Genomic DNA, 13,228 nt, shown 5'->3' with positions numbered 1-13,228 from the left:
GGGGGACACCACTAGTGACTGGCTGCCAGCTGGATGTGGCACCATTCACCACCACTCTCTGGGCTTGGCCTTCCAGCCAGTTCCTTACCCAGTGCAGAGTGCTGCTGTCCAAGCCATGGGCTGACAGCTGAAATGTCTCCTTTCTCGTGTTGCCCATGATATAACACAGAATAACAGAATGTTAGAAGTTGTATAGGTCCTCCAGAGATCATTGAGTTCAACCCCTCCTGACAATGCAGTATCACCTAGGGCAGACCACACAGGAACACATCCAGATGGTTTCTAAAAGTCTCTGGAGAAAAATACATTTCCCTTACTCATTTTTTCAGCACTGGAATTTACTTAGAAAAATTTATGGGTAAGTTCATAAGATCAATCCACATCATCCCTATGCTGCCAGTGGCTGGAAAAAGATGGAAGCAGTTTTTTTCCACAAGAAGTTTCAGAGTGTCTAAATAATCCTTGTGACCTCAATTACAAACTGAAGGTGGGTTTGTTGAAGCATAGCCAATGACTCCAGCGTTTTATGAGGCAGCCAGCCAAAGTGCTTTCAGCACTTGTTCAGGTATGCAGAACATATAGGAAGTGCCATGCCAGCATACACTGCAAAATTTGATTTTTGAAGTTGATTGTTGTAAACCCTCACTTTGGTATGCCCACTTGTATACTCTGAAGACTCGTGCACAATCCTAGAAACACCAGTGTCAGGGATGACTGATAGGGGCAAAAGCTGTTGCTATGAGGCTGGTAAAAGAGCATTCAGATTAAGGTTGTTAGCAATTAGTTTGTCGTTATGAGCTCACTCTGTATTGGTATGACAAAAAGTCTTAAAATAAAGCATACAGAACAGTAATGAATGAAACCAACATTACTTTTTAAATGTCTCCTAGTGAAGGAAGACCTTCCCCCAGAGTGGAACTGCTGCACAACATAGACCCCATGTTTGTGGATGATTTCCCATGTAAGTATGCTGCTGATTATTCAAGACTTGTTAAACATATGATTTGTTTTCTGAACACTTTGTGTTTTCCTTTAGTGAAGTATTTCCTTCTAGGTAAAGAGAAATAGAGTAGTATGCCTTTTGTTTTTAAGTAAGTAGTTTTTAAATATAGAAATATCATCCCCCAGCTGCTGTAAGTACTTACTGAATCATGACCAAGGCACACTTCCTCTTTCAGAGAGTTCTGAAGTCCTGCTGACTAATGAATGAAGTACTCTGAGAAATGGAAATGTTGAGGAGCAGCCATGTGCCTGAGGTGCACAGGGAGGCACACTGCCAAAAAAACCTTACCAAACCCTGTCTGAAGTTGTCTAAATTGGCAGGTAGCTCCCAAGGAACTGCTTGCCCTAATGCAGCTTGATAAATCCATATAGTATGACTTGGCAAATGGAAAACTTGAGTTTGTGAGAAGCTAAGAACTTCCAAGCCTTGTGACTACTTTTGTTCCATAATCACATGGGTTGGATCTTTAATGCTGTAATCACATGAATTTGAGCTTAACCTTGCCAATTTTGTGGCTCTTCAAGCACTGTCTGTTTTATGATTTAACATTGTTAGTTTTCGAAGGACTACAGACTTTTCAAAAAGAGATTTTTTTTCCATACAGAACATTGGAACAGGTACTTTCCCAGGGTTTTTCTAGGATTGCTGTATTTCATTGAATAAAGAAATAAATCCAGGCAGAGGAAGAGCAGTGCAGTGGGGACAGTGATCTGTTGCCTGCAAGAGAGAGACACATTGTGCTGAGGTAACTGGATGGAAAGCTGTAGGGTGAATTGCTGCATTGCACATCTGTTTCTGTGATGGTTTTCTGAGAAGGAACAACATTGTTCCTGTCTAGTGCTGGCTGGCTGGACAGCACTGCCTGCAGATAATGGCTACTTACTGACAGAGCTGCAGCTGCTCTAGTCTCCCTTCAAATCATGCTCAGTCATAGCAGTCCTCTGCAATATTATGCCCTGATATGGTATACTCAGGCACGCTTCAGAGACTGTCTTTTCCTTGTGGTAACTGCTGTGGTGGAGCTCAGCACAGGTGTCAGAGTAGACAAATTTCTGGTGTGAACAGAAGTGGACAAGTAAAGGAGGTTTTCAGGAGCTTAAGTTCAGGAAATATTTCCCTGAATTGCTTCCATGAGGCCATACTTTGATGATACTTAACTGTTGCTACATACAGTATGTCCTTACTTTTTGTGGGCATTGCAATGAATTGTGGGCAGGGAGTAGGGCAGATGGGCCGAAACTATAGTAAGTGTAGCTTTTATGCTGGATGAGCTGTGACTTTTAAGCATCACAAACAGAGGAAGAGGTATGTGTGCCTGTAAATGTACAATGTTTTCATGTACCTTTCAAAACTAGTGGAAACAAAATGTAGCTATTCACCCATATGTACTTATGCACCCATATAGGGTTTCCCTATACGTTCTCATCAAAGGCCTATAATTTGGGCAAGTTACGTGGTGCCAGCTGTTTTACTTTTTCCCTTAATAGCAGTTTTGGTCAGTAGAAGTGGAATTGACCCCTAAATTAGTATGCCTTACATTTTTTCCTAGTTTTAATTTTATGATACCATTCTTAAAGGGTCTGAGAGTAAGTAATTGCATTTCTGATAGATCTGACATGATGCATCACTGTTATGCACGAAACCATGCTTTTTGAGATCACTGTTCTTTTTAATTAACATACTGTTTCTAGTGCAGCAAAGCATGTTAATTTATAGTCCACTGCTGGTGACAAGATAATCTATCTTTCTTTGTACTTCATCTATTGTCATAACATGCTCAATTTCTTATCAGTTATGTGGAAATTGGAATGGTTATGTGATTTGCAGGGTGAGTCACTGTATTATTTATGACTTTGTTTTTGACCCAGCTAGTGAAATTGTGTTTTGTCATATAAGGACTAAAATTTGTATTTACCAGTCTGAGTTATTAGGATTAACTGTGCACAGATGTAATTCAGCTGATTTCCACTTAGCATCTGTTTTTCATCTGTCAAGCTGAGTATTAAGTTTAGAATTAAGATCCATATAAATTATGTTGGTGTCTCTATTATATATATACTATGGAGACATAAAGCTTGGAATATATAAGTACTTTCATATTTTCACCAATCATGGCATCTTAAACTACCCATACAATCTTCCTACCACTGAGGGGATAAACTGTGTGTGGCTCTAGATTCTTGTTCTTTCCTTGACTGTTTATTGTTTCTTTGTCCTAACTGTTTGGAAATCATAGTGCTCTTTTGCTTGAGGTGCTAGAATGCATGTATGTATGATTTGCTGGGTTCTTTCTCACCTCCTGTGTATTTCTTGGGCCTTCTTTATGCCCTTGTACTAGAGTATTTAAAAATCATCTTGTGTCAGACCACGTATTCTTACAACAGTAATTTTTTTTTTGTAGAAACTGAATCAGAAAGTAAAATTGTGACTAGAAGGCACAGATTACCCAGATCTTTAGGTTTGCAGAATACTGTGGAAAAGCAAAGTAAATCTCAAGATGCTGTTAAACATACCCCCAAAAAAACCCCTTTTGGACTGTTGTGAATAATAAGGCAAGTTCTGGTCATAACATTATTAAGAAAGAGATGATACTGTTGAGCACACATAGGGCATTAAGTTATTTTTGTACTTGCACTTAGTGCAGGTTCAGGGCTCGTGAACTCTTGAGTGGTTTAGCATATAATGTATACATTCTGTCAGCATAATATTTTTATTTAATGGATGCATTTATCTTCATCTCTGCCTGGATAAACTGATACTGTATATTTTTAGCAGCACGGATGATGGGATGTCTCATGTAATTAATTTACTTTTTGACTGAAATAGGAAAACTGAGCTTTGTGCTGTTCAGAATTTTTACTCAAAATAAACATTCCTTCAGGGAATAATTTGTGCATAAGACATTAATTAATTAATTTAGTGTCCACTCAGCTGTTCAGCCAAGTATTCAACAGAATGCTGAGTAAAAGGCAGGGCATGCTACCTTGGTTACAGATCTAACCACATCTTTGTGGCTGTGGTCTGTTCAAGTTCTCAGACTGGCATCAGCTGTGGTTACTCCAGCAGATTTGATGAATCTACTGATCAGCAGCTACTTACCTTCCTTCAGGAGCTCATGTCCAGTGGTAAATACTATAGCCCTACAGCTATCTTGTAGCAAGGTGCTGTACTTCTCTTGTTAAGACTAAACAGGGTGAGAGGAGAAACCAGTGTAACATGGCTTGTCTGCACTTTGTATAAAAATGCTGACAGGTCTTACTTCACAGAATCTTTCAAGTAATCATCTTCTCTCTCAGAGGGCAGACTTCATTCATTCAAACACAAACCTTTTCAGTGGTCTGAAACATATTGCAATGTTTGGTGCAGTGCAATGTAATTCCTCATTTGTCATCTTCAGTGCTAATAATGGGGGTTTTGTTCTTGACTACACGGTCCCTCTTACCTGTGGCCACCCAGTGGAGTGGTCAGGGTTAGTAATTTCTCTCAATGAAGTGATGCAATTTTGGGTGCTGTGACAGAGGAGGTGGTGGAGTGGGGTGGGATCTCCAAAATCTAGGATGAGTAGGAGAGTGGATTGCAGTCTCTGTAGCAAAGCTAGTCTGGTGGTGAGCTCTTGTGAAGATGACCAGCCTCTTCTCTCCCTTTCACCCATCCTTTCATCCTTCCCTTGGATTAATGTGGAAATCTCATGCTGACAAATTTTCTGCCAGATCAGCCTTCAGACTTTTCTGCATGGTGTCAGGAAAGAGGAGGAAAGTTTTCTAATACATCAGACAGCTGAATCAGCTTGACCTGTAGCTGTATGACTAGGAGCATGGTAGAGGCATGGAATATTGATGGTAGATGGAGGGACTGGCCACAAGACCCATCAGCTAAGATCAACTTAGGCCACCAAGGAACCTCAGTCAAGCAGTGAATTCATGGAGTTCAAGCTAGTGTAGGTCACTGCTGCTACCAAGTAGGAAATCGTGCTTCCCACAGCACCTCCCCTCCACTCCCCGCTCTCATGGGTCACCAAAGCCACTCACAGAGCCAGGCTATGACTTAGGTCAGGATATTGGTTCAGTTTTTAACACACCTTTTTTTGTTTTCCTTTTTCCTTTGGATATGCATTGAATAACCATTTTGGCACAAAGCATGGGACTAGAGGGAATTTCAGGGAACAGGTGAGACTGATTCTGTTGGCTCTGAAATTAAACCCTGAGGTATCTGTTTTATTATGCATAATTAAGTGATCCAGCAGGTTTCTAGTGGTGATGTATTTTGCTTCCTCCCCTCCCCATTCCCAGATGTATGCTCCAGATGCTTATTTTGCATCCATTCTGGCACTCCTTCACTACCTCCATGGGCTGATACAACTTGCTAGCATGGTTTTCATGACAGGTAGGTTGAATCTACTTATTGAAGGGGCTGATGGATGCCAGAGGCAGCAGAGGCAAACTGCAAGGAGAGCTGTGCTGAAAGTGGGTAGGCAGAAGGAGAGACAGCCCTCTTAGTCCTGTCTGGCTGCTCCTGGAGTCAGCCTGAGGCAGAAGGAATGGGGAACCACGCCTTTTGGTTGGACTTGGCTGCACTAAAACCAGTCTGGTGAGCTCTGCAAATGGAGTGGGACCCAGGCTCCTTAAAGGTAGTTTCTTCTCCCCCTCCTTGCTAAAAGCCATCACTTTTCTATTTCTGGCTGTTTCTTCACCTCCCTGTTGACTGTTTTCAGAAGTGATGAACGTATAGCTACATTTTTGGGTCTCAGTGTAGATTCTTAATTTATTGGAGTTTGCAATGATACAAAAGCAGTTAATTGGTATGAAAGATCTACTGTCTTCTGGGCTTGTGTCTGAAACATTCACATTTTCTGTTCATTCTAAGAGCTTGGTAGCAAAATAGGAAAATTCAAAACAGAAAGCTGAAATTATTTGAAACAGTATCATTTTCTCATAGATAATAAAGCACAAATAAAATGTGTAAATTAACTTAGAAGTTGCATAAATTGAAAATCTATCATTTGTGTGTATTGGTAGGGAAAAGAAACAAAATGGGTTTGCCTCATTTCTGTGACTTTGTCTTTAAAATAAAAAAAAAAATTCAAGTTGTTGATGGTTTGGCAGCTGTGAGAGTGAGGTCAGCTCTTCCATTGTGAAAGATCTGCTTTCTTTTAGACAGCCTTGTGGCATTTCATCAAGTTTTGGTGATTCAGCTGAATTAAAAACCAACTGGATTTCAGTCTAAATTCCCCTAACTACTAAACCAAACATATTTTTGACCACACAGTCACTGCTAGATGGCTTGTTTTGAAGCAGTATTGAAACTTTATATCCCACTGAAGGCAACTTTATTTTGAGAATCGGGACTAAATGACATGCTGAAAGGAAACGTACCCTTTAATTCCGGGTTGTTAATCAGAATCTTTCAGTATGTACTGTATTATTTTTTAATCTGACTTGCTTAATTTACTAATGGATTTACTGAATTTCAAAAATCTTGCAAAACTACATGTGCAGTATCCTGTTCTTCAAAAAGAATTTGAATTTCTTTAAATTAGAAAGATGCTCTCAAAATAAGTACATTGTTGGGTGGGGCTATTTTAGGCTGAAAGGAACTTTTACCTTCATTTAAAATTCCAGACTTAACCATAAACTGAAACTTCAAAGGCATAATAAAATTGTAGGCTACTAATTGTAGTCAGTTTATTTTGAAGACATCTATTCATTGGGGCAGACATCCAAGACAGAGAATATTTTGTGATAGCTCTCCAAACTTTTATTTGCCTTAGGCAAAATTAATCAAACTTGACACTGACATTTGGGGGGAAGAAAAAAAAAAAGTCATTACCTCATATGTTGCACTATTAATTGCCAAAATAAATGATTGCTTATAAAGGGCTAGGTCTGCTATACGCAGAATTGTTATATGATGTATTATAAAAGAGAAATCATTTCAGCTCTAGGTCTGATGTATCATTCATGGGCATTTGTATTACAGTGTATTACAATGGCATGACAATGTCTGTAGCATTATGTGCTATACCAAATTGATTCATCTTGATTAAGTAACAGACACTATAGTGTCCTTTAGACCCCATTCATTTCTTATTTTGCCCAGGTGAAATATAATTTCTAAGACTCTGCAGATCAGAAGAGATGTCTTTCTCAGTTTTATTACTGATGGTCTGGTTGGTTTAGAAGTCTTAAAAAAAAACCAAAAACAAACCAAAAAAAAAGAAAGAAAATACTGAGAAAACAATCTTTAGTAGCGGAGTTATTTAGCACCAGCAGAAGATGTAGATCTGTCTGGATGAGTGTGCTGCATGGGCTTCAAAAGGGATAAAAATACTCCATGTCTGTGCCACACTAGGACTCTTGGAGTTAAAAATGTGCATAAGCAACCAGTATGGTTAGCTGACTGAATTTACATAGTGACAGCTGGAATGGGAGAATGGTCAAGGATGAGTAAAAAGACAGATATGTTCTCTGCTTCTCCAAGTTTCCATTTCTCTGCAAAATTATGCATGCAGACCATCTGGACTCTGTCTTCTTTTCTGTACAGGAAAATCATGAATTGCAGCGACCCCTTGTAAGTTTATAAAGCAGGAGTTGCCAAGATGTGACCCTGGAGCCATGCATGCCTCTCAACTGCTTCATACCGTGCTTTTCATGCTGATTTGGCAGTTTTGGGCACAGCTTGTCTCCACTTCCTAATAGAGGTGCTGTTCCTGCCAGATCTGCTGCCATTTGTTTCAGAGGTTTTTCTTCTGGCTGTCGACTGTGTGAAGTTTCTGGGGTGTAGCTCTTGCTCTTGGGAAATTTGGCCTGTGGTTATATGTTGCCTTGGCTCTTGGTCCACATATATCTCAGTGTGAACCGCCCGTCACTGCAGTATTCAATATCAAGTATAGAGGGATTGCACATATGGGGAGCCTTATAAATACTAATCCCCATGCTTCCTTTGGGATGTAGATAATCCCTTACAATTTAGAAATTTTAAGTCACTTGATAAAGTGTCTAATGCCAGTATAATGACTGGAATTCAAAAATCCCTTGGTGATACTTCTTTTTTATCCTGCACTGGAGACCTTAACACAGCCTTTCAGTACTTAAAGGGGGCTTCTAAGAACGGTGTAGACACTCTTTTAGCAGGGCCTGGTGTGACAGGACAAGGGGTACTGTTTTTCAACTAAAGAGGGTAGATTTAGACTAGATACAAGGAAAACATTTTTTACAATGGGGATGGTGAAACACTGGAACAGATTACCTAAGTAAGTGGTGGATGTCCCATCTCTGGAAACATTGAAGGTCAGGTTGGATGAGACTGAGCAACCTGATCTAGTTGAAGATGTCCCTGCAGGACAGTTGGACTAGATGACCTTTAAAGATCCCTTCCAACCCAAAGCATTCTATCATTCTATATTCTGTACCTAACGGAACGTAACACTAACATTTTGTATTTTTATGGAGGGCTTGACATAAATGCTACACTATATTTTTCAGATCTCTGAGCTGGAAACCTGTAAAGTTTAACTGTGCACATGATGTTAGGGTTGGGTTATACACCGCTCAGTTCTCTAACTTGAACACTGTTACCTTACAGTGATTCAAATAGTGTTACATGTTTCACATGTATGGGCATCTCAACATGATCTTTGATGTCTTTAGTAAGTCATAAATACTATTCCATCCAGTCCAAATCTGTGTCCTGGGCTGGGGGAGGGGAGGAAATTGTTGGGTTCTTTTTTCCATCAAATTGAAAGCTGAGCCTTTTACTATCCCTTATTTTCTAATATTTGGCCTTGTAGGCTGTTTGTTCTTTTTGAGAATAACTGTATTTTTTAAATTCTGTATTTGTATAAAATGTAATAATCTGGATAAATGCTTTGCCTGATGGTATTTACAGGGATTTTTTGCCTCCATGAGTAATTCTGGATTTTACTCAGTTGTTTCTGTGGTGTATTCTAATGTAATAAAAACCAGGATGAGTATTTTGAAACAAGAATGAGAAAATCTTGTGTGCTTATCCTTACTGAAATTGAGTAGGCATTTTGAAAGGTAAGAGACTGAGCATGCTAATCTAATATAAATCTTTCCTTTGGAATCAGACATTACTATGAGAAAACTGAAATGAAAAGGGATGAGAGTGGATCTATGTTTACCGCATTCAGCTAAGCTAAGATTAGGGAGCTTTGCTGGGAGAGTTTGTCTGTGGCACAGCTCTTTGCCTTGCCAGTGTGACAGCAGGAAGTTACAGTGTCTCAGGGCTCAGCTGTTTCTTCAAGATCAGTATTCTATTCATTCTTTCAAGGTTAAGGTCACAGCTATTCCTCAAACGTTTTATTTTAATAAAGTAACACAAAGACTCAGAGTTTTATAGAAAACTCATTATTATCATAAAGTAGCAAAAGGTCACAACACTTCTTTCCTCAGTGAAGCAGCAAACTGCCTCAGTTCTTCAGTGATTTATTGTCACAGTGTAGGCTGTAAGAGCCCTTGACATTTCCAGACTTTCCTTGTTGGGGTGAAATAATTACTCTATACCTCAGTGTTCCACAAAAGAGAAATCAGTTAAAAGTACTTATATGCAAAGACCTTCTTAGCCCACAGAAGAATCTGTGTTTCAGTGTAACTGTAGCAAGCATGTCTGGCACATTTTCTCACATTAATTAAGGCATCAGACCTACAAACACTTGTACACCTTCAAAAATGTATCCTGTGAGGATGAACAAAGATAAAGTTTATAAAGATATAACTGAAATGGAAAAATCATTGCTTTCAAAGGGCTACTACTGACTACTAAGCTATTATTTAGAAACACTGTAGAATATTTCATCTGTTTTATTCATTATAAGCATGAAGGGAAAAAATAGTTTTAAAAGACTGAGAAGAAAAGCAAAAATTAATTCACTATGTCAATTAATGGTAGGGAGAAGAGTTGTCAGTCTTCTGTAGTACAGACCATCAGTAACAACAGTGGTCCATAGCACTGTAGTAAGCCTAGAAATCATTTGACTCTTGCCTTAATGGTGTTTGTTATTGTGAAAAGGAAAAGTGATACTTAGACAGTACTATTCAAAGCTACCATGTAACCTTTAGCTTCGGTGCTGCCTAAGAAGGCAAAGTCTAAGAAGCACTAAATATCCTAATGATTATAAGTTTGTTAATGTATAACAAACCATGTCTGTGCAAAAGTCATCTGTTTGCAAATAAGATACTGTCATGGTAGGGCCAAACAGCCCCAGCACAAACCCAGACAGACACTAAGGTGCCTAGACATGGTCCCACTCTCTCCCCTCCTTCCTGCAGAAAGCCAGGGTAACGCGGGAGAAGGAACAAAGGGGACAGGACCATGCGTGTCTGGTAAACAACCCTGTACCTATGGTAAGGGCAGGTGTTCTGGCCACAGCCTGGCAGAACCCCTTCCCATTGGGTAACTATGTGCTGGTTTCAATGCCCCTATTGGTCCAATCAATCTTAGGCAAGATTTATATCCAGGCTGATTTCTAGTTGCCTGTGCCTTGCTCAGCCTTGCTTAGCGTTGCTCAGCCTTGCTGAAGCCTTGCATGCTTGAACCCACTTGGACCTTGTCTGGCTTGAAACTGCCTCAAGTTGCATAGCCTCGAGCTGCCTGGTCCAGTGCCTGGGATAAAGCCACGAGCATACACACTGCAAGCTACAAGAGAAGCCATGAGTTTAGGAATCAGAGCCAAGTCTGCTTCCCCTTGTGACCAGGATTTTGCTGTGCCTCAATTCACCCAGGACAAAGCAAGCACCCATTGCAATAACATCATTAATAGCCCGCTGTCTGCTGAAGCCAGCCATTGAAGACTGTGTGGCATTCCTGCCGGCAACCTGCCATGCCTGGCAGATGAGAGTGCCCCAAAGCCTCTAATACACAGCAGCAGCACTCCCTACTTGGGTACAACCAGTTGTGAGGAATTAATTCATTGCCTCTTTGGCATAACGGTTCTTGTCGAGTCCCCTCGCCCCCCGCCATGTGGTCGAGCACCATTTTGCTCCCGGGGTATTCTCTTTCTGTTATATTCCTCCCAGTTCCCATAAAATAGTTAAATTGTTATAGTTGCCCAAATACTGTACATTCCCATTGTAAAGATATTCTAACCATACATTGAACCTTTGGATATGTTTTGGCAATTTTCATATTAATAAAGGTTATTAATATTTGTATTGATACTGACATATCATTTGCAAGTAAAGGAAATATTATAACCTTTGACAGATACACTTATACTTTCCTTTAAACAGGATAAATATTCTACGTGGGCTCAGAATGTTGTTCATCTATTGAAGTCAAGACACTGAAACCTTGATATTTAACTTTCCATATGTATTTTCTGAGACACGCAGTAAGGTCTAAGTTTTGGCTTTATTGTATATATGATGTTGGCTGTGACTGTAATGGTTAAGTATCCATAACATTTTCTCCTGCCTGTTTCTCCATCTCTTCCTATTTCTTCTTTTCTTCTCAAAATTACAGTCATGGAAGTAGGCGTAATTCAGTTAATGATGTTGCTTCAAATTATATATCCCAAGAAAGAGCAGGCTAGACATTTATAGCGTTATCCATTATAATCAGGAAATGCTAATAATTTCCTGAATTTTGTGGATAATGTCTCTAGTTTCATTTTGATAGTTCATTGGCTGAGATTTGCTGAAGTTCAGTAGTTATCAGTAGAGACCTTAAGAGAGTATGCAGAGGACTGAACCAGTTGTAGTGAGATTGGCACTTTTAGCCAGAACTGATTAACCCCAGGTGACTGTCCTCTGTGCACTGGATCCCACAGCCCAGTCAGTACCAGGGGGAACATGGGTTGCATTCATACCAAAATCACAACATCCATTTTGCCAGAGAAATAGGGAGAAATTCTTAAAACTCCTCCTGGAATTTGCTTTGCTTTGCTTTATGTGCTCCTCAATAAAACTAACCAAGAGGCTGCCTCACAGAAAGAATCAAGCTTAGCAAAAGGTAATTTTTGTCATGAAGTTTCCATGGTATAAAATGGTAACATTAATTTCCAATAAAGAACCCTCTGTGGAATTTCTGATGCATCCATGTGAAACACAGTGTAAACTTTTCTGCTTATGGGCAAGTGCAAGATTGCCTGGGGAATCCTCATCTACTTGTATCTAAGGCTTTTTATGCTTCTTCAGCTGCAGAGGAGAGAAATAGTTCCTTTTTCCCATAGTTCTGTTTATCCAAATATGGAGTACAGGTGTATGTTTCCATACTGTTGACAAACCAATGAGGCATTTTGTAAATAGAAGATATATAAGCTCTAAGTGTCCCATAGTTGTAAACATGTTAATTATGTCTTTTGGTTGTTGTTTTTTTTACTTTTTCATTTCTCAGTAGAATTTTGTTTGAAAATCTAGTCATACTCATAACCTTGCAGGTGAGTAGTTGATTCATCTGGTTTAGGATTTCAGGGACTTATTAATTATATTACCTTATTAATTTTATTACCTTAATTATATTACCTTGTTAGAGACAGTCACAATTTTCAGTGGAAATTAAAAATCTAGTACTTTCACTGCTCTTGATGCTATAACCGCTGTGATGTAGTGTTGAATCGTGTTCAACATATTCTTTCCTGATATTTAGGAGGAAAAAAATCTCATGTTAATGTAAAGCATTCTGCTGCTTAATCCAGTATCATAAAAAAACTCAATCAGAATGGAAATCCAGTGACATTTCTGACCCAGATCATAATATTTGTATTACGTGTACAGCTAAACAGTGTGAAGATTATAGCTTTCCAGTTGCTAAAATGCCCTTCACTAGAAACTATTTGTGTGTTCTCATGCTGCCACATTAAACTTTTCTACCACCTTCTGTGTCTTCTCCCCACATCCAGGAACTTCCAAACTGGGAAATCCTGAAGGAAATCTGAATGGCTTTTTTCCGTGTGAATGTTTTTTTCATGTGTGGGTTTGCTTTTTGTGCAACCTGATCTAGTGTGAGGTGTCCCTGCCCATGGCAGTGGGGTTGGAACTAGATGACCCTTGAGGTCCCTTCCAACCCTAACAATTCTATGATTCTCTGATTTGTGCATTGCCCACAAATCAAATGATAGACAAGACTGCCTGCAAGTGAAAACCATCCTGTGTACACAGGGCATATTTTCTAGCATTATTGAATTAAAATGTGGATGACAGTAAAAAGAATCTGTTCCAAATGGTGTACCCACTAAGGAAATTTACTTACTTTCTTCTATAAATTCAA

The 13,228-nt window shown here is 39.4% G+C and overlaps 1 protein-coding gene across 1 annotated transcript in view; it reads left to right on the top strand.

Annotated features, from left to right (window-relative positions):
- The window catches only part of ARSB (arylsulfatase B), an 89,300-nt gene that overhangs the window by 63,947 nt on the left and 12,125 nt on the right, over positions 1-13,228 (top strand). The window contains exon 6 of the mRNA XM_009910796.2: positions 891-961. Coding sequence (XP_009909098.2) covers positions 891-961 — 71 coding nt within the window. The remainder of the gene's footprint in view (positions 1-890; positions 962-13,228) is intronic.

Source organism: Dryobates pubescens, chromosome Z (genome assembly GCF_014839835.1).
Source record: "Dryobates pubescens isolate bDryPub1 chromosome Z, bDryPub1.pri, whole genome shotgun sequence".
NCBI classification, from domain to species: Eukaryota; Metazoa; Chordata; class Aves; order Piciformes; family Picidae; genus Dryobates; species Dryobates pubescens.
The sequence above is the reverse complement of the archived record's forward strand: the minus strand, read 5'-3'. Positions and strand labels throughout refer to the sequence as shown.